The sequence below is a fragment of the Pyrus communis genome, chromosome 11, assembly GCF_963583255.1.
Source record: "Pyrus communis chromosome 11, drPyrComm1.1, whole genome shotgun sequence".
NCBI classification, from domain to species: Eukaryota; Viridiplantae; Streptophyta; class Magnoliopsida; order Rosales; family Rosaceae; genus Pyrus; species Pyrus communis.
The window spans coordinates 26,168,832-26,189,518 of record NC_084813.1 but is presented as its reverse complement, the minus strand read 5'-3'; the positions used below and the strand labels follow the sequence as shown (position 1 = coordinate 26,189,518).

The 20,687-nt window shown below is 38.3% G+C and overlaps 5 protein-coding genes across 8 annotated transcripts; 3 read left to right on the top strand and 2 right to left on the bottom strand.

Moving 5' to 3' along the window:
• Window positions 1-1,033: 1,033 nt before the first annotated feature.
• LOC137708867 (sister chromatid cohesion 1 protein 2-like) lies at window positions 1,034-6,010 on the top strand. The gene is made up of 13 exons (XM_068448027.1): window positions 1,034-1,297; window positions 2,088-2,358; window positions 2,445-2,482; window positions 2,563-2,600; window positions 2,787-2,830; window positions 2,922-3,652; window positions 3,875-3,986; window positions 4,246-4,382; window positions 4,452-4,813; window positions 5,072-5,108; window positions 5,203-5,224; window positions 5,303-5,432; window positions 5,595-6,010. Exons 1-13 carry the CDS (start codon window positions 1,174-1,176, stop codon window positions 5,742-5,744), a joined length of 2,196 nt encoding a protein of 731 aa, XP_068304128.1. The 5' UTR covers window positions 1,034-1,173; the 3' UTR covers window positions 5,745-6,010.
• A 734-nt stretch (window positions 6,011-6,744) lies between these two features.
• LOC137708113 (uncharacterized) lies at window positions 6,745-8,604 on the top strand. The gene is made up of 6 exons (XM_068447106.1): window positions 6,745-6,870; window positions 6,964-7,058; window positions 7,253-7,324; window positions 7,516-7,682; window positions 8,051-8,162; window positions 8,271-8,604. The coding sequence occupies exons 2-6, from the start codon at window positions 7,017-7,019 to the stop codon at window positions 8,487-8,489; spliced, it is 612 nt and encodes a 203-aa protein (XP_068303207.1). The 5' UTR covers window positions 6,745-6,870; window positions 6,964-7,016; the 3' UTR covers window positions 8,490-8,604.
• Window positions 8,605-8,842: 238 nt separating this feature from the next.
• Window positions 8,843-10,934, bottom strand: LOC137708112 (uncharacterized). Its single transcript, XM_068447105.1, has 3 exons — window positions 10,512-10,934; window positions 10,065-10,414; window positions 8,843-9,220 (listed from the first exon to the last, which is right to left on the bottom strand). The coding sequence occupies exons 1-3, from the start codon at window positions 10,757-10,759 to the stop codon at window positions 9,060-9,062; spliced, it is 759 nt and encodes a 252-aa protein (XP_068303206.1). The 5' UTR covers window positions 10,760-10,934; the 3' UTR covers window positions 8,843-9,059.
• Window positions 10,935-12,165: 1,231 nt separating this feature from the next.
• LOC137708532 (COP9 signalosome complex subunit 3) lies at window positions 12,166-15,735 on the top strand. Of its 2 annotated transcripts, XM_068447630.1 has the most exons (11): window positions 12,166-12,545; window positions 12,932-13,047; window positions 13,149-13,395; window positions 13,923-13,980; window positions 14,082-14,171; window positions 14,305-14,370; window positions 14,531-14,620; window positions 14,800-14,958; window positions 15,042-15,163; window positions 15,274-15,346; window positions 15,425-15,735. In XM_068447630.1, the coding sequence occupies exons 1-11, from the start codon at window positions 12,364-12,366 to the stop codon at window positions 15,491-15,493; spliced, it is 1,272 nt and encodes a 423-aa protein (XP_068303731.1). In that variant the 5' UTR covers window positions 12,166-12,363; the 3' UTR covers window positions 15,494-15,735. The 2 variants fall into 2 exon arrangements, with proteins under 2 accessions (XP_068303731.1, XP_068303732.1); XM_068447631.1 differs by lacking the exon at window positions 14,082-14,171.
• Window positions 15,736-16,005: 270 nt separating this feature from the next.
• Window positions 16,006-20,201, bottom strand: LOC137708151 (uncharacterized). Of its 3 annotated transcripts, none has more exons than XM_068447157.1 (12): window positions 19,640-20,201; window positions 19,426-19,501; window positions 19,112-19,317; window positions 18,900-18,986; window positions 18,729-18,821; window positions 18,404-18,558; window positions 18,217-18,301; window positions 18,039-18,125; window positions 17,836-17,955; window positions 17,640-17,741; window positions 17,387-17,558; window positions 16,006-17,295 (listed from the first exon to the last, which is right to left on the bottom strand). In XM_068447157.1, exons 1-11 carry the CDS (start codon window positions 20,009-20,011, stop codon window positions 17,391-17,393), a joined length of 1,551 nt encoding a protein of 516 aa, XP_068303258.1. In that variant the 5' UTR covers window positions 20,012-20,201; the 3' UTR covers window positions 16,006-17,295; window positions 17,387-17,390. The 3 variants fall into 3 exon arrangements, with proteins under 3 accessions (XP_068303258.1, XP_068303257.1, XP_068303256.1); XM_068447156.1 differs by having other exon boundaries at window positions 16,006-16,415; XM_068447155.1 differs by having other exon boundaries at window positions 16,006-17,558.
• Window positions 20,202-20,687: the final 486 nt, after the last annotated feature.

The following is a 20,687-nucleotide window of genomic DNA, read 5'->3' as shown; positions in this document are numbered from 1 at the left end:
TAATTTATCTGTTTTTAATTGTTAAATTAAATTTTAAAATTCGAACCACTTGATTCTAGATTTTGAAGATAGATCCGAACTTGATTCTAGATTTTGAAGATAGATCCGAACAGGATCTTTCAATTCAAACAACTTTATCTATTTATCGTCTCGGTCCTGGCAATGTTTTGTCTTTTCCCATTTTTGCATGACGTTTTAACTTTGGATTTACAAATTCAAATCATTTCCATTTTTGTTTAAAATGTGTTATCACTTATTACACCTTTTTACTCCAAAAAGAAAAGAATCCACGTTGAATTTTTTTAATCTAAATATGGTATTGTCTTATCTAATTTCCTTTTCATTCTATCATTTACTTGTCAACGCATACATACGCGGGTATTAATTGAAAATTAAACGATTTAGAGATTATAAAAGTTTTGTTTTTTTTTTTCCTGCCTTCACTCTATAATTTTTTTTAAGGAAAATCATTTATGTATTTGGAATGTAAAATTAAACGATTTAGATATTATAAAAGTTTCATTTTTTTTTTTGCCTTCACTCTATAATTTTTTTTTTTAAGGAAAATCATTTATGTATTTGGAATGTAATGGTGTATCATATAAATTTGGCATCCCTCCAAACATGGGAATTAGATTGTCACCTACCAAAATTGGCATCCCACCAAACTAATTACCAATGTAAATTATTTATTTTGTATAAGATACAAATTATTTAAATCAATTCAAATTACAAACATAAAATTTCAAACTCGTTCGTTTTGAAGCAAACGCATACATGTTAACCAATAACGCTACGTCCCCTACTGCACCGACGATTTCACGAATACGAATCTTAAACACCCATTTTTTGTCCGGTAACCTAAATGGGTAAATGTAAACAAAAGATATTAGTAAAATCTAAAATTTAAATTTTGAAAAATACAAAAAGCTTTTAGTAATTTTGTTTTCTTTTGGTCTGAGGCTTATAAGGCGCACTACACCGCCACCCGACCGTTTCTTCTCGTTTTAACTTCCTCCCTCGCGTGTCCGGTACATACAATTTGTCAGCCGTTTGCTGACATAACCGCTTTCCTCTGTTTTCTTTCTCCTTTCTCTCTCCGACTCCCAGAGAGAAGCGAGTACAACAACCAATCGCAGAGACTGAAAAGCTTGAAGCTTTTCAAAGGCGACGATGTTCTACTCGCAGTGCTTGCTGTCGAGAAAAGGGCCGTTGGGCGCCATTTGGGTTGCCGCCTACTCTTTCAAAAAGCTCAAGAAGTCGCAGGTCAACCAGACCGACATCTCCTCCTCCGTCGGTTCGTTTCGTTTCGTTTCCTCTCTCTCTTCTTTTTTCCGTTCGGTTGGCATTTGATAACAAATGAGGGAAATTTGGAATTTGAAATTTGAAAATTTTAATTTAATTTAATTTATGTTCTTGAAAGGGTGTTTCCTGTTCATGGGTACTCATATTTTGTTGCTGAATTATGTATATTTGCATTGACGTTGATCAATTTTGTTATCTTGTTTCTGGGTTTTCCATTAACCACTGTTATCAACCATCTAGGAAAATTTTATTGCTCTAGTAATTGTTGTTGGTTGCAGAAATTGTAAAAAGATGGCAGAAAATTTGGGAATTTTTTTTGATATTTTGGTGTTTTTTTTTAATTTGAAATTTGAATTTAATTCGAAAAGAAAAGATTTTGTTGGCTTTTTTGTTGTGAGAGAAATTGGGTGACTAGGATTAGTAGAGAAAACCAAATTTTATATACAGAAGAGTAGGATTGGTTCACTTATTGGGAAAAGAAAAATTGGAATTGCTTCTTACTTGCGTTTTTCGGGCTTTTGTAATGCCAGGGGGAAGTGGATATGATATCTGGAGTTTTGGAACAGAACTTGGATGATTAACAGATTACATTTTCTAAAGTAAAGTTTTATTTCAACTTTATCATGTTTATTTAGAGTGTTATTTTTCGGATGCTGTCCAGATGGTATTCATATCGTTTTAAAGTGTTACATTCATAAGGGTTGAGGACATTTGCTTCGAATTTATTAGGTTTAGACCGTTTAGTGTTGGGAAATATCCTAAACCGTATTGTGTTGCTGCAGATAAAATTTTGCAGGATGAATGGGATGCTGTTGCTTACAGGGTGCTGGCCTACCTTCTTCTTGGCGTTGTTCGAATATACTCAAAGAAAGTTGAATATCTGTATGATGACTGCAATGAAGTGCTGGTTAAAATCAACAAATTTGTAGTCAGTACAAAAAAGAATGCAGGCCCAGATAAGCTGTGTGCACCTTATTACGCTGTTACCCTACCTGATAGGTTTGAACTTGATGCTTTCGATCTGGGGATCCTTGAATTTGAAGATGTCAGTGGGTAAGCTGTGTAACTCATAAAATTGTGTGAGGATATTCCTGTATTTAGTATTCATATTTAACATGTGTGATTCCCTTAATTCACAGAGGCAATGTGGTGTCCCATGAAGATATCACACTTAAAGGTATTGTGTATATGATTCCGAATACTATTTTACTTAGTCTATTTGTATAAGTTTACCTGATTCAGCATGATATGAAACAGATAGTGCATATGGAAGAGGACAATTTTATTCAGGAATGGTACGTCACTTTAAGATTTACGTCACTTAAAGATTCTAATGCTTATCTTTTTCATGTTATTCATTTTCTTATATAACAATTAGTTCTTAATGATTGCAAAATTTCCTGATACGCATTTTCATAGGCTTGATTAATTTGTATTCCGAACATGCATGTAAGACTGTGTTTGTGTTTGTGTTTGTGCAGTATGATTATGAGGAATTTGATGCCTGCGACACCCCAGTCAAAGAGTATGTAAAATCATTCCAGATACTGAAATTTTAGATTAGTTTTGCAATATTATCCTTTAATTGTATGTTTGATAAGTATATCTTATTTCAGTGTACTTTCATCTCACTGGTTGGACTTTGACATGGAGCTACGAGCATCGAGTAGTGGAGCCAAGTCAGCACCAGTTATGGAGGAGTTTCATGAGAATAGGTTCTCTCAAGAAGAATGCGTTAACCTAGAAAGATTTTGTAGAGTTGAGGATGAACCTCCAAGACAAGTTAAATCATCTGGTGAAGGTCAAGAAACTAATAGAGAGCAGTTAAAGGCTCCAGATATAGCACTTCTTGGAGATGCTATTCGAGGAGAAGCAAACCCGGCAGAAAAACTTGAAGACCATAGGTTGTCTCATGAAGGTTTGAACCTTGAGACATTCGATGGGACTGAGAGAGAACCTTCCCACCATGTTAGAACATCAAGTGCAGATCATCAGATTGATCGTGAGGAGGTTATGGAACCAGAGTTGGTACAACCAGAAAGTCAGACATGTCCGAGTGTAGTACAAGACCATAATCTAATCACTGTAGAAGCTGGCATGGAAAAGTTGCAGAGTTGTACAGTATCTCAAGAAGACTACATGGACATTGATACATTTAATGGGGTGAAGCAACCTCGAGAACTTGTTTGTCCATCTGGTGAAGCAAATCATAATGATGGAGAGCCAAAAAAACTACCCGAGATGATTTCACCAGATAGTAAAGAACGTCAAATTATTATGCAAGAAGATCCAGATCCTCTCTCTGTTTCATGCGATGGAACTCCTGGTGTCAAAATCCCCGATGCAGGTACAACACAGTCAATAAAGGAATTTAATGTTATGTTTCTTATAACTTCTTAATCCTTCAATTCCTGTAGTTGTTTTCGTACTGGTAAAGGGCTGCTTTTACACCATAACATACACAGTTGGACATTATTTGGCGTAGTCTGTCACTTTTCGAAAGTCTCTCTTATACTTTGCAAAAACCTTCATGCGTTCTTTTGTCCTAAATAAATTTCTCCTAATGCAGGTGTTATTGCACCAAAGTTTATGGTTATTCATACACCAGCCTCTAAGGAGTTCGCTCGATTTTCTAAGAAAAGAAAATGTGTCATGGATGATTTGACAGTCCTGCCTAATGAGTACGTGACAGTTTACTTCCCCTTTACATGTGTTAGTTGAAGTGTTTCTGTTTTGCATATTGATAGAAACCTAGGCTATGAATCATTTCTATTTTGTCTAAGGTGTCTGCTCGAATGTTAGGAAGAACAATGTGTCAGGGATGATATGACAGCGCTGTCATTGATGATAAAATCGTTCAGGACGCTTTGGACTTTAATTATGTTTTAATGGATTATAAGTTGACCATGGAATGTAAATTTGAAACAAAAATTTTCACAGGATAATCAGAAAAAGCATAAATGATCCAAGTGACTTGGTTTCTAAAAGAAAAAAAGTTCCTCAAACTGCCCTTGCTGTCTGGAAAGCCAGTCGAATTGTAAATCTTTGCTGTGATTTCTCAGAGCCATTGATACCTGGTAATTTTCTATCATTATTTATTTTACAGTTCACCAGTTGTCGAATCGTTGCTAACTATATATTTTCAGCTGCTGTTTCGCAAGAACTTGTATCCCTCTTCTGCAAAAAGAAATTAAAGATTACAGTACCTGCCAAACCAGTTGCCCCTCCAGAAAAGTTAGATGCGCCTGAATCTCCAAGTGTTGTTAGGTCAGAGAAAATAGAAATTGCACCAGAAACACCCATTCTTCGCTCACAAGCAATGAAATCATTTGGGAGTCCAAAGAGCCCTGATGCTACTGATATGGATATCGTAACACCTGAGACATCTGGAAGGGTAGAGAAAGAGGAGCCACCCCTTGACAGTGAGCAAGCTGCACCATCTGGATATGCAGAAGAAGTACAATTTATGGACAGGGATCAGGAACATGATTTCAATTTGTTGAATGAGGTATAGTAATGATTATTGTGTTGTGTTAGTATACCGCATAGCCATACAGCCAAACCTTTCTATTTGTGGTCCTCAAACATCTTTAGTGCTCGTAACAAGCTCGCACATACCAAATTAAAAGGGCGGAAATGAGTATGTAGGATATTGATGCTGCTACACGTTATTATGTTGCATCTCATTTGGTTCCAGAATAGAACTAGTTCGTATCTTTCGTTGTTCCCTATTTTTCCTAACTTTTTTAGTTGTATCTTGCCTCAGGACATTGATTCGTACGAAGGAGTTAACCCACAACTGGGTAAGAGCCTCAAATTGATTTCATTAAGCTAAACTTCTGTTTGAGTTGTATATGTTTCTCAATAATTGAATCTTGAAACTTATTTTTGTTGCAGAGGGATTGTCAGCGAGAACAAGGTATGGTGGATCGCCCTCCTGGGGTTAAATTATTCTTGTACAAATTTTTCTTCAACATGTTGAACTTTGTGTATACAGAATTGTCGCAAGGTACTTGGATAGACACTTTCCAAACTGTAAAAATCAAGGAGGGGAGGAAGTGAACTTGTTGGAGGTTTCGGATGGAAGAACTAAGAAAGAAAGTGCAAGGCTGTTTTATGAGCTACTGGTATGATCTGTCTGTACTACATGGTTTAGAATCTTCGTTTAACTACGTCCACAAGCCAGCTTCTTTTCAGTTCTTTTATAATTCATGAACCGAAATTGTAACTTCCAAACATGCCGATGCAAAACCATGCGTAGCACATCATCATCTTTTCTTTTTCTGCAGGTGTTGAAAACTCAAGGGTATGTGAATGTGAAGCAAGATGATGCCTATGGTGATATACTCATCTCAAGACGTCCGAAATGGGACCAAACGTGGGGAGACGACGATGTGGACAACAAAGGCACCTCAGAAACTATGTACTTGTGTGCGTAGCATACGGAGTCCTGCATACATTGTAGATGGTGCAAGTTTTCGTAGTCGTACAGTCCCCTTGCAGCAAGTTTTTAGTTGTAAATTTAGTGTTTTTCGAAGTTTTCGTTAGAAGAATTTTAGATAGAAAGGGTACAGTAGTTGTTGGTTCAAGTTTTAAAGCCTTCTGGTGGACTCTCAGCACCCACCATTGAGCTTAGTTTTGTTGAATCTCCAATTCTGTAAACATCACCAATTTTTCGGATTTTGACAAATAAATGTTAATTCAATAGTTATTTGAATTTGTTCATCTTAATTCGGATCCAAATTTACTTTGTAAATCACTACTTGAAGATTGTAACCCAAATCGAACCGGCCTGAACCGTGCCCAGCTAGGAAAAATCTTGAATGATTGTAACAAAAATGGAACCGGTTCGAACCGTGCTCAATCTGAAAAAGATCTTGGGGAGCCCCTTTTTAATGCCATTTACGTAATGAAATCCACTCTCGATCTGTGTTCGAAGCTCTTGGAATAAGGAATCTAGACCATTCAGAGAGAAAAAGATTTGAATCGTTCAATATTTTCGGTTATTGTAAAGTAAGATTGAAATTGAATGATCCGGATCTCTCAGTCCGTAGACTCCGAACATAGAGATCCGGAGTGGATCTCAATCCTGTTTAACCTCGCACAAACCTTTGTATTAAATTGAATAAATCAAATAAAAACAAAGATGCGTGAGAAGAAAATAAACCGGCTTTCATTTTGGGTCATATGCAGTGTCTATTTGTTTTTTTTTTTTTTTTTAGTACATCGATATATTTTTTACATTAGGGGAGTAGGGTATTCGTCTAAGTCACACAATGGGTAACCTAATTTGGTATCGAATTCACTATCCACAATATTAGAACATAAGACCTCATTTCCAAGTGAAGAGAAATGTCACCAGATTGTAGTACTGAGTGGTAGTGTCCATTTGTTTTAAACTGGATGTATAATAAACCGTCAGGTCAATCCAACGGCTGATATTAATCTCCAGCAACCGTGCTCTACTTTAGAGGCTTCCCGCAGCAATAGAGAAAAACCCGGTCGAAGCAACCCAACATCTTGTATTCATTTGCCCAAACCCTATACCTCCGCAGGGTTTTACAGGTCCGTCTCTTTCTTTTCTTCTGAGAATTTGAAGTGATTAAATCTTCTCGAGCTTTCTGCTTATTTGCTTAAATCTTTGATCTGCTTTCCCAGGTGGATGATCTGCGTTTGAAAAAAGCCCGAATCGGAGAAAACGAAAGAGAGAAATGGCGGGCCAAGCAGCTACCGCGTTTAGTGGCAACATGAAGGCAATGTTTTCTTCTGATTACGTTGATTAATCGTGTTTAAGTTGCGTTTAATTGTTGTTTTCTTCTTAATATGCTGATTTTATAACCTCGTCGGAGTGTGAATTAGTATATCAATGAATGCCCACCAACTGTTTGTGGGATGTCCTGAGAGAGACCTTGTGTTTAACGGAATTTGTGCTTTGATGTTCATACAGAGAGCTCTTGCTGGCCTGAGACGTATTGATCTTGACGGTCTGCGGTGGAAAGTTTTCGATGCGAAAGGCCAGGTTGGTGGTTGATGTTCATAGTTATTTCGATTTTTTTGGTAGCATTACTTGTAGGCGTGGGATATAGTGTTGCATTTTTGTTTACGGAATTAATTTTGGTGAATTTTTCATTCAGTTTTTAATGAATTTGAATCGAATACTTGAAGTAATAGCCTTTGCAGTGGATAATGATAACGTAAGCGTATTTTTAGGTTCTTGGAAGACTAGCAGCTCAAATATCTACAGTGATTCAAGGAAAGGATAAACCAACATATGCTCCAAACCGAGATGATGGTGATATGTGCATCGTGCTTAACGCGAAGGATGTTTGTGTCACGGGGAGAAAAATGACCGATAAGGTTTATTATTGGCATACTGGGTAAGTGCCATTGTTTTAGCATTGCCATTACTTATTGTGAAAATTTTTAGTTGCTAAAACTATGGAGGGACTTCATGGGATTAACGTCATTCAATTCTTGTGCACCGTTGATCGATCTGTCCTTCAATATGATAAATATATGTCTTCATTGTAGTCGTAAATTTATCACCAAACAACTTTGAAATAAAAAATTTAGCCTTTTTAATTCAGTTCTGAGAATCATCGAATTTACTCAGTTTTTCTATGAACGAGCGAAGGATATCAGTAGAATTGATTCCTGGTGTTTCATGAGACCCTCTAAATAAAGTCATATCCGTAATCCATGATATCCGTTGGTTTTGTTACTGAATCATGTATGGCCTGTATAGGTATGTGGGTCACCTCAAGCAAAGGAATTTGAAGGATCAGTTTGCTAAAGATCCTACAGAAGTCATTCGCAAAGCTGTTATGCGCATGCTGCCGAGGAACAAACTGCGCGATGTGAGTTTTATAGTAGTAGATTTTCTTGTCTGTTATATTTAACTTTTATCATAGAATTTGTTGCTGGCGTACTGAATTCTCTCTCAACGATGCTTCAAATGGATGTAGGATAGAGATAGGAAGTTGAGGATATTTGCTGGCGATGAACATCCCTTTGCTGATAGGCCCCTTGAACCATACCTGATGCCCCCTCGGAATGTAAGGGAAATGCGACCCCGTGCAAGACGAGCCATGGTCCGTGCTCAGAAAAAGGCTGAACAGCAACAACTGGATGCTGGTGATCCACGGAGGGGGAGGAAGAAAGATAGAGCGGAAGTAACCGCATGAAGAGGTATTTGAGCTTATTTTCTGTTTCGAAAGCTGTCGGTGTATAGCTACCATATATGGGGCTTGATTCACGACTTATTTGGAGCACTTTTACTATAACTATGTTTGATGATCATTGCCTGGTCAGAATTTTAATTTTTTGTTAGAGCGGTCAAAAGTTTAGTTGTCTTGTGGAAATTGGCCGGCATTTTTCGAGTAATAATGTTTTTAGGTGATTCTTCGGATGCAGTTTCGAATTCTAATGATAAACGATTCGGTTATTCGCCACGAATTTGTTGTTTCTTTGAAGCTTATTCTTTGGTTTGTGCTCTGTCGTCGGATGAGTTTGATTTAATCTACCTGCTTAACGATTCTTAAAAATCAAATTCATTCAATTCTTCCACTCAAGTTAACACATCAGAATCATAACCTTTCACAAACAGTGCAACCATACACGCCGTACACGAACAAGAAAGAAGCACAAACGAGTGTCATCTGATTCACTTGTAAACTCAAAAACTCTTACAGAAACCAATGCAAAAAGTTATAAACCCAAACTATTACAGAAACCAATATAAAGTTACTGGGGTTCTAATCGCTCGAGGACCCATCATCAATGTCTTCATGCTCTGTCACAACCTTCTCTATAAACCTCCTGCGAACTCCATCGATCACAGCTTGCCTCGACCGATCATTTCCACTCAGGCCGTCATTAAGTACAGGATCTGACTGGCACAGAAGTAGTGCCACACCTGATATTTCAGCACAGCACAGAAAACTTCATTAAAAAGAGTTTTAAGCATTGCAGTACAACAACGATTCACATCAAGAGCCCCAGCATACTAATCATGCATGGGATTCAAACCAAGACAATCTCATATTGCAGCATAAGGCCACAACATCCAGTGTATCTGCTCCAGTCACCCAAGTTCCAATCCCCCTCCCCGTAGATTAGAACAACACAAAGCCTTATCCCATTAGGCAGGGTTGGCTGTATAAATCCTAGAACGCCACTACGCTCTTTTGAGCCAAGGATTTCCGTTGGCGCCAAGTACTCAAACCAAAAATGTGCACTTCCTCACAGTCCATGTCAACTTGAATCCATTTCTCACAGTAATTCGTGTTCTAAACAACACATTATGTTAACTTAATCGAGTTAAAAGCTTAAAATCTCATATTGCAGCATAAGGCCACAACATAAAGTGTATCTGCTCCAGTCACCCAAGTTCGAATCCCCCTCCCCGTAGATTAGAACAACACCACAAAGCCTCATTCCACTAGGCGGGGCCTGCTTATGAATCATAGAACATCACTGCACTCGGTTTTGCGCCATGTCTTCTGTTAGACTCAAGTACTCAAAACCAAAAAGTTCACTTCGGACGGTCCATGTCAACTTGAATCCACTTCCCACAATAATTTGTGTTCTACATAACACATTATGTTAACTTAATCGAGTTAAAAGCTTAAAATTTCATCGCAGACATGAGCGTAACTACATAATATGTTTCTCTATGCACTCGAGTCCGAACTCTATCCCGCCGTTTAGATTGGTTTAAAGTAAATATCATTTGTATAAAGAAAAGAAATATGAAATACCTTCGGGTGTGCATCTGCGGCCAAAGCTCTGCAAGCCGACGTAGTTAGCTTTGACATTCCCACTGTTGTATACTAAAACAGTCGGAACATTCCGATCAGGGTAGTTCGGAATGCAGTCCGTCGATATTATCTTGACGAATTTTGTAGCGGGATATTTCGTCGCCAAATCTTCCATACACTGCATCAAAACCCCGCACTCGGCGATTCCTTCTTTGTACAAAATCACAACCACCCAAACATCCGGCGGCGCCTGAGACACCTCCCGCACGAAATCCGATCCCGAAATCGGCACCACCGATCCGAACCTCGCAACTTTGGCTGCTTCTCTCAGCTCCGCCAGCCTCTTCTTCCTGTGCAACCAGCCAAAATTTTCACATTTACGGTCACAATTTCAAGTAAATAAAGCAGTAATTAGGTAAAAAAAAATTAAAAAATAACTGTGAGGACCTGTATTCTTCGAGGAAGCGATCGTCGTCGAGATCGGGATTGTCCTCGAGGTCTTCGAGGTCCTGCTCGGATTTCTCATCGATCCAGGACTTGTCTTTGGGAAGGGAGGCTTCGTCCTGAGCCGGTGTGAACTTCGGCGGCTTGAACGGCGGTGGCTTCGCGGGAAGGTTCCCGAGCTTTCTCTGTATGTCGTCCCACTGAGTCGATGCTCCGTCCAAGTCCTTGTACACAAAGTGATAGTCCGCCATTTCTCTCTCTCACTCTCCGTTATTCGTCACCAAACAAGTAGATGAGAAAAACTCGAAATTGATATCTGTGGTCGTCAATGGCGTCGACCAATTTGGGAGTGAATTTCGAATTGGGGTTCAAATTCGAAGACAGACAGAGAGAGAGAGAGAGAGCAAAACTATGAGGAGAGAAATAGGAGCGACAGCGGGAAGAGAAGGATCCAGTTCTTCCAGTGAGAGAAAAAGAGAGAGATATCCCTTCACTTTGGGCCTACTTTTATTTTTAGGCCCCGAACAAATGGGCATTTTTTAATTACTAGGCCGATTGAATGGGCTTTAGTTTGGAAGGTGATTTTCATAGGCTCAATTAAAGTGAGATAATCTGCCCTACTCTCTTGACTATATTTTGCGTCTCACTTTACGATAGTCTGTGAATAACTTCTTTAAAACGTGATTCTAAGGCCTTGTTTGATAGGGAGGATTAACTTGAATAGGAATATTCACTACATCAATGATATTTTGAAAGCAGAAATGGATGAGAACTTCTATATTTTGTCTAGTGTGAAGTTTAGTCAAGAAGAAAATATATCTCTTTAGCTCCCACAAAAAAATGATAGGATTAGAAGGGACAGTTTTTCTATTCATGAGTAATCTTCAATTTGGACAAAATAAAAAAATTATCGGCCATTTCTCAATTCAAAATGTCTTTAATACAGTGAATAATAAATTTATGTCCACTTGAAGAGGGCAATGCGGGTTGTCTGTTGATAAGCAATGTAGTCTTTGAATATGAGTGGTGCCAATCAATGCAATCATTCTGTTAAAGTTCTGTCAAACTTCTATTCATGTGTTGACGTGTCATATATATGAACTCACAAGTCGGTTTTTTAACCAAAATAATCCTTGAGATTTGCATAACTCCTCACCTTGGTCCATGAGATTTGAAATTAATAAAAGTGGTCCATGATATTGTCCACCATCAATCATTTTGGTCATTCGGTAAAAAATATGTTAAACAAGGATCAAAATAACAAATATCCCCTCAATTTAATAAACAATAGGCCAAAATACTTTGACAAAAAATATTGAGGGTATTTTTGTTATTTTATCTTTATTTTAAGGAGAATTTTCATGGAAAGACCAAAATGATTGATTGTAGACAAACTCAAAAACCAATTCTATTGATTTCAAATCTCAAAGACCAAAGTGAGAAATTATGCAAATCTCAATAACCATTTTGACTAAAAAGCCCTCACAAGTCTAATCAAAATTTGACACGTCAACGTATTAACATAAATTTTGACAAAACTTTAACATAAGTATATTAATTTGCGATACTCTTATTCAAATGTTACATTTATAATTTCAATTTCAAATGACCGGAGTAGCTCAATTTCATGACCATTTGTCATAAAACTCCACTTTCTACAACCGAGTTTTACTCATCGAACCGTCCCCGCTCAACTCAGCTAAATGCGCGAATCGATCCCCGTGTTTCATTGATCGTGTTTCGAATCGAATCGTCCACCAAAAACACACACACACAAACCCAGAGCGAGCTCCCGAAGCTTTCTATCTCGTCTCCGCTCCCGGGTTCTCAGAAATCGGAAACTCGACCGGAAACCATGGAACCCGTGCAAGCTCTGGTGGCGAACATCCAAGGGCTTTCGAGCTCAGGCGACATCCCGCACCTTCACGCCCTTCTGAAGCAAGCGCAGGAGTCGCTCTACGCCGAGTCGACTCGGTTGCTTCCCGTTCTCGACCAGCTCGACCCTGCCAAGCACTCTCTCGGATACCTCTACATCCTGTGAGCCTCTTCGTGACTCTTAACACTTCTGGTTTTCGAATTTTATCTGTGTATTTTTCGTTTTCGGTATTGGATGCCCTAGGATCAGTCAGACAGCGTCATGTGCAATGTGTTTGGTTATTGGGGGAGAGAGAGCGGGAACTGTGACCTAATCCACTGTTTGGTGATTGAGTAAACGATTTTAGATGCATCTTTTAATAAATTCTACGAACTCTGAATTAAGAATTCTGTCACTGCTTGGAATTGCATTTGAGATCACAAGTGTGATTGTCGAAAGCATGTATGGCGTGTGGTTCATTTGTTTATAATTCCGCGTGGTTACTAGTTACCAGCATTTGAAAATCGGTGAAACTGACTGTGTCATGGGTTTGTGAATGCGGTGACAGGGAGGCATGCTCATCTGGTTCGATTTCAAAGGAGCAGGCGAGTGCGTTGGTCTTGCCCATTGCCAGATTTATCAATTCCTGTGCTGCAGAGCAGATTCGTTTGCAGCCTGATAAATGTATGTATTCACTATTCATCTTTACTTATTTATTCGACTTGCGTAAATGCTGTTAAACTGCACCTGTTGTTTCTCTTTCCGTTGATTTGTGTGGTTTGTAGTCATATCTGTTTGCAAGAGGTTCAAGGATCAAGTTATGCTGCTTGAAGCACCATTGCGAGGCGTGGCACCGATGCTGACAGCCATTCGGAAAATTCAGGCCTCCTCAGAACACTTGACTTCTTTGCATCCAGAGTTTCTTCTTCTTTGTTTGTTGTCAAAATCCTATAAAGCTGGATATTCTATTTTAGATGAAGACATATTTGAGGTTGATCAGCCAAGGGATCTTTTTCTCTATTGCTATTACGGGTCGGTTGCTCTTTCTTCACAGTGTTATCTTTGTTTCAGTTTGCTTTCACCTAAGCCCTAGTTTGAGGTGATTCTGAAAAAAGTGGCTATCAAAAAAAGCTGGGAGCTTTTTTATGTTTGGTAAACATTCAGCTTCAGCTTTTTTTCACAGTTTTGGGTGAAAAAAAGCAAAAAACATGAAGTTGCAAAACCCAGCTTCGAAAAACCAGATTTTTTTCACATCTGTTTTACATAAAAGTTGATCAAACACCATAATACTGCTTTTTTTTTTTCAAAAGCACTTTCACAAAAAAGTTTACCAAACACGCTGCTGCTTTATTTCACAGCTGCTTATTCTTACAGCACAGTAAAAGGACTTTTTTTTTTAAAGCACATCAATACCAAACCAGCCCCTGTTTTTAGTCCTTGAGGAAATTACTTTCATTTTTTTCTTGTAAGTGTCCTTGCTTTGTTAACATGTTTCACTTTGAGGATTTTGTGTTGCTCAGGATATTTCTGACTCTATTTCATGTTTGACATCATTGTAGGGGGATGATATGCATAGGACAAAAGCGTTTTCGCAAAGCGTTGGAGCTTCTTCACAATGTCTGTGATCTATATTCAGTTTACCTTCTTATACATTTAAGTTATCTTCTATAAGAAGTTTGATTTACTTGTCCATACTAAACGCAAATCATATTTCCCAGGTTGTAACATCTCCAATGACTGTTGTTAATGCAATAGCTGTCGAAGCGTACAAAAAGCATATATTAGTTTCACTCATTCACAATTGGAATGTATGCCTTTTCTTCTCATAGATCCATCTACCTTTAGATTTAATTTGACATCGTTTTGACTTGACGAGTTCATCTGTTTGCGCTGTAAATTTATTTGAGGATAATTTGATGATTGTTCTTTTCCTGGTGACAGTTCTCTACCAGTCTTCCTAAATACACCTCTTCAGTAGCTCAGAGGAATCTAAAGAACTTTTCTCAGGTAATGCAAAAGTTGAGCGCTGCTCTTTGCTACTTGTATTTTCTTTAATGGATTACTTTATTATTTAAACCCTGATATAATCAGTCATTCCATTGTAGGCTAGCATTTAAACTTACCCACTCTAATGACTTTATTTGGTTTTTAACTCCCTTTCAAGCAGCCCTACATTGAATTGGCAAACTGCTATGTCAGTGGAAAAATTGTAGATTTGGAGGCATTGGTTGACAAATACAGGGAAAAGTATGAAAATGTGAGTTTTTTATGATGATTTCATCCTGTTGTTTTTCACTTTGGTTGTTTGTTGGATCCATGGTGTCAAAGAAAAAGATGACGCAACATGATCTCTCTGTAACCTGCGAGTCTCTGACTCGAATTCTTCAGTCTTCTTAATGAGGCTTTGGAATTGTGTTTTTTTTTTTTTTTCCCTAGGACAACAATCTTGGACTGGTGAAGCAGGTTATATCTTCCATGTATAAGCGAAACATTCAGAGACTGACTCAGACATACTTGACTCTTTCCCTTCAAGACATAGCCAACAGCGTTCAACTAAACAGCGCTAAGGAAGCAGAAATGCATGTGCTACGAATGGTAAATCAAAAGTATTAGCAATAAAGTATCGGAATCACAAATCTTTGTATTGTAGCCTAATGTTATCTTTTATCAAAGTATAGATTGAAGATGGTGAGATATTCGCAACAATTAACCAGAAGGATGGAATGGTTAGATTTCTTGAGGATCCTGAGCAATATAAAACCTGTCACATGATTGAACATATTGATTCATCAATACAGAGGTAAATTGGTTGGATATCAATAAAATTTTGCATTATTCTTTTATTTTGTCTGTGGGAGAAGCGGTGGCACATCGTTTTTACCATTTTATTTTTCTCTCCTCTCCATCCAGGATAATGGCACTGTCAAGGAAGCTGACTGCTATTGATGAAAACATCTCAACCGATCCTTTGTTCATGTCAAAGGTGAGTGAATTGTTTCTGTAGTGTTACTAAACTAGTTAGTAGTTTGTTAATCAGACTAATACCTGCATACATGTTTAGACTGGAAGAGAGCGGCAGAGATTTGACTTCGATGATTTTGATGGCGTCCCCCAGAAGTTCATCATATGAATCAAGCAGTATCAGTCAACATATCGACTTGAAGTTGAGAATGGCGATGGACAAAGATGCTGCAGCACTGAAATTGTTTTTTTTGGCTACTTATTGTGCAAAGAGACGGAAAGTTCTGAGTCATTTTCTCCCAAACGAGGCAGAGATGTCTCTGGCTACCGTCTATTTATGGAACCAATTTTGAACATGCTTTATGTTAACTTTTCTTTTGATCAGTTTTGAGCGAAGGCCGAAATTATGCATGTACAGTGGTAAGAGAATCAACAGATTATGTGCTTGTTTGGATGTGTTTTTAAAATGACTGAAAGCGTTCTTGATAAAAATGTTTTTGGAACCAATCCTTAGTAAAAATACAAGTAAATTCTGGAAAAGCACTAAAATGCCTCCTGGCTCTTACATAAAGCATTTTAAGTGCTTTTGGAACCAAAAAAACATTTTTTCTAAAAACGCTTTTCAGTCATTTTAAAAGCACATTTAAACGAGCCTTATATTTTACATGAAAGGTATGCATATTCTGAACTCAGTAATGTACATTGAACGCAACTGGACTGACCAAGAGAGTGGTCATCCCGATTCACATTTACAGAGAATGACCAAGATTACATCTACTACCAAAATCATCAAGGCATCGATCCTTCATTCCATTTTTGTTTCCCTTCGTTCTTTGCCCGTTTACAAGGCGGTTCTCTGTTGACACCGCATTCATCTGAAGGTAGGAAGAAAATGAATTCGGGGGAATATACGATGGGGACTGTCGGGTGGGATCATATTGTATGCTGACAAGCAAGTGGAAAGGAATTTACAGGTTACTGAATACAAATATGCCTGATTCTCTCCTCGTTGATGCCTGACTGATGGAGCGACAGACAAATATTACGGTTCTCCTGGTTGCCCTGTCCGTTGCCCACTTCCTTTGATCTATCTGCAAAAATAAATGGTTTTGGAAAGGAACTTTGTAGGCTGCATCTGTTCAACTACGAAATGTTTCTATTCTGTTAGCAATTAGAAATTAATGTTAAAGCAAACGCAATAAGGCTACGAGCTCGTTTGGATGTGCTTTTAAAATAACCGAAAGCACTTTTGATGAAAATGTTTTTAGAATCAATCATTAGTAAAGATGCAAGTAAATCCTGGAAAAGCACTTAAAATGCTTCTTGCAAAAAGCACATAACTGGTGCTAGTTGCAGAAAATATTTACTCTAAAAGCGCTTTCAGTCATTTTAAAAACACATACAAACAAGCCCTAAAACTCTAGAAATCCCCTAACAACAACAGATTCAAACAGACAAATGCAGTAAAACTTGTCGAGGAAACTAACACAAGTAATGTTATGTGCTTCTTGCAGAAAATATTTACTCTAAAAGCGTTTTCAGTCATTTTAAAAGCACATCCAAACAAGCCCTAAAACTCTAGAAATCCTCTAAGGACAACGGATTTAAACAGACAAATGCAGTAAAATCTTGTCGAGGAAACTAACACAAGTAATGATCACTTCTCAAGGAAACAAGACATCATATGTTGTGTAGCAGAAAGATACGGATAAACAGAGTTCGAATAGTTTTTTAGGTTCCTCACGCTAGGTTGCAGATTGTTCGGTCCAACATAATTCAACTAAAGTCATTCAGTTTCCATGTATCTTTTGAAAAAATACCACTGCTTTTAAGATTCTTAGTAACATTTGTTCCCACGCACTCTCTTTCTTTGCCCGTATCCCGGCACATTCACAAAATTCCGTCAACTTAACCGCATAACGTTCTCGCACTTGAACTAATAAATCACGTAGTGCACAGAAGTTCCATAGTCTTGCACAAAAAAGAAATTAGTGGTTTTTGCACGCAGTTCGTCCATATCAAATATAGTTGCAAAAGACAAATACATAAGCAACGTGCACACCTTTTTATTTCAACGAAGGGGCATAAGGAGCTGGGCATGGTGATACAGTGTCATCTGGTAACCGGTCAATCAAATCAACTACCACCTTCAGGCATGCATGGAGCATTTTCTTTTCTAGTCTGATAAGCCGTGTAGCAACTCGCTTCTTTGGATTCAAATTAGCGTCTTCCAACTGCACAAGAGTGAGAATATTAATTTGAATTCACCTAGCAATAACCTGGTATCGCAACAAATTTGACAGAGCCAAGATTACCAAAGACTCATCTTCACTCAGTGTAGTTGGATAGCCAGCCAGCCGCGTTCTAAAATAATCAGCCAGTTGGTCCAACACTGCTCGTTCCATACAAGGACTCACCTAGAAGTTTATTACGTCCAGCAGCAGTACATGTCATTTATCACCATAAAAGATTTTGCTTCATTAAAGACAAAAGACATAAAAGTTAATTTACCGGACAAATTGGACCTTGAGAAGAGATAACAGACTGCATCTCCGAAGGATCTGAAACATAGCCCAGTCTCAGATAGGGAAGCATATCAAAGACCGTTCCCTTTTCCTTTCCCACGTATACCTGAAAGCAATGAGGCAGATTAAAGAACTAATGCAGAAAATCATGTTATAACTTTCTTAAGGGAAATAGTTTTAAGTACACACCTGAAAAGTTTGTACCGATAGTTTTCCATTTCTTTGTGCAACCATTCTTTTATCTTGGTATTGTGGATCCTCGGTATTCAAAGCTGCCTGGAACACATAGGAAATATGGGATCTTTCAAACAAACACACATTTGACATAAACAGAACTGACAAGCTTATGAAATTGTCCAGAATTTACCTCAACCACCAAACGGTCATAAGAATTATCTTCATCAACAAAACCATAGTTTATAAGCAACTTTGAATTGGGCTGTGGTCCACACCTGCAATATTTCACCAAATTACATTTTAATGATTTCTACACGGCAGTTACATGATAAGGCCACACTATAGCAACATAATCTTGAAAAATTCAAATAACATACCAAACAGCAATAGACTCCCCTGCCTTATATGGCCTATCGACCACTAGTTGAACAGCGCCATCAATAGCTGTCAACATTGCCCTACAGTTGCTTCCATAAGCTAACAATGGGGGCCCAAGAGGAACCAAAGCAAATCTCTGAGCCAAACTAACTTTCTGCGTTGGAAAGGGGAAAAATATGTAAGAAATCCAGAGGGCTTGATTTAGAAATGCACGGCACCGAGAGGGATGTGTAGCCCTTAAGAAACTATTTATACCCTTTTTCTTATTTTTGTGTGAGTTAATTGTAACAAGAAAATATATTACCAATGGAATGAAGAACTCACCTGCAAATGCACCACACAAGACTGAACTGCAACAAAAGCTTGTTTGAATATCTCAAATGGGAAGGCCTCCGTAGGAATGTCATATGGGTATTGCTGTAAAATGAAGTAAATTTAAGTCCATATCATTGGCTACAACAACACTAGTGCCAGTCAAAGACACTCGAGTAATACCTGAAATAGGGAACCAGCCATAAACCAGACCGTGTCAAGCTCATTATATTCCCTTTTAATTCCTTCGGCCCTTGCATGAATGTCAGCCTGATTCGTCACCACAAGAAAGTAAGCTAGAACATTTTGAATTACTGAAGAATTCCATAACTTACTTTAACAGAAGCATGTACAGCGATAACAGAAGCATGTACAGCGATCGTGGCATAAGATACCTTTGTGGGGCTTCCTGTAAGATAAGCCAGTTCCGCTTCTGACCATAAAAGGGGTGACTCCACCGCTAACTGACCCCTCCCTCGCTGACGATCAAGCTCTCTTATATAGGGATACCAAAATGACTTCTTTCCTTGTTTCTTCTCATACATCAGATACAACGCCAAGCATGCCAATTCCGATAATTTGTTCGTAGTTAATAATTCAGCTGCAAAATAAAACAAGCAAAATCACATTAATGTATGCCCCATATCCCATTGACTACGAACATTCATCAGAAAAGTCGAGAAATCGAACAATGAACAATGCACATTACCAAGTGTTTCGTTCCCTAACACTCTCTTCAGAGTCACAACTAAGGAATCCGGCACCGAAAATGCGATATCACCAACCTACCAATTACAACAATTCAAATAACACAAAAATCAAAACCCATCCCCAAGAAACTCAAAGTACTAAAACCCAATGAACTTTATGAATTAAATTACAGAATTTGAAAATTTCAATCTCAAAAATTTCAGTCTCATCACCTCAAGATCTTCGCTTGCAGCAACGTAGTGAATGGGCCGGAGCTTCTCGTCGTAGGAAGGTTTCTCCTTGAGCACGACCTTGCAAGGAGGCAGCCCGTTCTTGTGCATCCAAGATTTCAAGTCTTCCTCCTCGTCTTTCTTGCTCACGACCTGACTGTGCTTACCGCCGTCCTCCTTCCGCGACCCAACCAACGTCTCGGAGCTGGAGGCGGAGCACAGATTTCTCTGGCGAATCGATCTGAAAGAAGGTACGGACCAGAGGAGCCTGGTCTTCCGAGGCGAAATCGAAACAAGGAGAGGGCGGTGAGAGGAGGAGGACGAGCCAACAGTCTCCAAGCAAATGCACTGGTGGTGCGGAGGACTGAGCTCCATGGCGGAGGGGTGGAATTTGAACAATTCACAGAGAGAGAGAGGGAGTGAGGGGGAATTGGAGGGATAAGAGCGCGGAATTTGGCACCGTAAATCCGATTGGAGGGAAACGAAGATACCGTCTGGTGGTGTTTTGTGGACTCACACTCACAGCTGGGAACTTGCCATAGGACGATATGATGAACAAACAATTTAATTTTTATTATTTGAAAATTTCAAAAACGGACCGCGCATCATACGTTATTATATTAATTAAAGTTAAAAAAATATTATATAATCACATATAGCGTGTGCTCGTTTTCGAACATACTGAGCAATCTCTATGATATTTCAGTGTTGTATTTATTTGTCTCAAGATCTTAAATAAGCTTGATTAATTAGAATGATTAGAGGAGGTAAATGTTTTATCTTCCCTAAATAAAAGTTCTTCAAATACCATTAGCACTTCTAAAATTCACTTTTTAGGTGACTAAGTATTTGCATCATGTGATTATTGGACTTCACACAGCTATTTCGTTAAAAGTTCTAATTTTAAAGGGTTTTATCCAAAATAGTTTTTGAGATTGGTATAACTCTTCATTTTGATCCATGCCAAAGAAAATCGATAAAAGTGGTCTATGAGTTTATCCACCGTAAATCATTTTTGTCATTTCGTAAAAAATTTGTCAATATCCTCGTT

What these genes read in the sequence shown, in the direction of transcription:
- LOC137708112 (XM_068447105.1), bottom strand. Translation starts at nt 10,759, where the DNA reads ATGGCGGACTATCACTTTGTGTACAAGGACTTGGACGGAGCATCGACT. An exon ending in CGCTTCCTCGAAGAATACAG is followed by an intron (nt 10,415 to 10,511) that starts GTCCTCACAGTT and finishes CTGGTTGCACAG; the next exon opens with GAAGAAGAGGCTGGCGGAGC. An exon ending in CCGCAGATGCACACCCGAAG is followed by an intron (nt 9,221 to 10,064) that starts GTATTTCATATT and finishes CTGAAATATCAG; the next exon opens with GTGTGGCACTACTTCTGTGC.
- LOC137708867 (XM_068448027.1), top strand. Translation starts at nt 1,174, where the DNA reads ATGTTCTACTCGCAGTGCTTGCTGTCGAGAAAAGGGCCGTTGGGCGCC. An exon ending in CTCAGAGCCATTGATACCTG is followed by an intron (nt 4,383 to 4,451) that starts GTAATTTTCTAT and finishes ATATATTTTCAG; the next exon opens with CTGCTGTTTCGCAAGAACTT. An exon ending in GGCTGTTTTATGAGCTACTG is followed by an intron (nt 5,433 to 5,594) that starts GTATGATCTGTC and finishes CTTTTTCTGCAG; the next exon opens with GTGTTGAAAACTCAAGGGTA.
- LOC137708532 (XM_068447630.1), top strand. Translation starts at nt 12,364, where the DNA reads ATGGAACCCGTGCAAGCTCTGGTGGCGAACATCCAAGGGCTTTCGAGC. An exon ending in CTCGGATACCTCTACATCCT is followed by an intron (nt 12,546 to 12,931) that starts GTGAGCCTCTTC and finishes ATGCGGTGACAG; the next exon opens with GGAGGCATGCTCATCTGGTT. An exon ending in ATTGATTCATCAATACAGAG is followed by an intron (nt 15,164 to 15,273) that starts GTAAATTGGTTG and finishes CTCTCCATCCAG; the next exon opens with GATAATGGCACTGTCAAGGA.
- LOC137708151 (XM_068447155.1), bottom strand. Translation starts at nt 20,011, where the DNA reads ATGGAGCTCAGTCCTCCGCACCACCAGTGCATTTGCTTGGAGACTGTT. An exon ending in TTACAGGAAGCCCCACAAAG is followed by an intron (nt 18,987 to 19,111) that starts GTATCTTATGCC and finishes GTGACGAATCAG; the next exon opens with GCTGACATTCATGCAAGGGC. An exon ending in TATCGGTACAAACTTTTCAG is followed by an intron (nt 17,956 to 18,038) that starts GTGTGTACTTAA and finishes CATTGCTTTCAG; the next exon opens with GTATACGTGGGAAAGGAAAA.
- LOC137708113 (XM_068447106.1), top strand. Translation starts at nt 7,017, where the DNA reads ATGGCGGGCCAAGCAGCTACCGCGTTTAGTGGCAACATGAAG. An exon ending in TTTTCGATGCGAAAGGCCAG is followed by an intron (nt 7,325 to 7,515) that starts GTTGGTGGTTGA and finishes GCGTATTTTTAG; the next exon opens with GTTCTTGGAAGACTAGCAGC. An exon ending in CGAGGAACAAACTGCGCGAT is followed by an intron (nt 8,163 to 8,270) that starts GTGAGTTTTATA and finishes AAATGGATGTAG; the next exon opens with GATAGAGATAGGAAGTTGAG.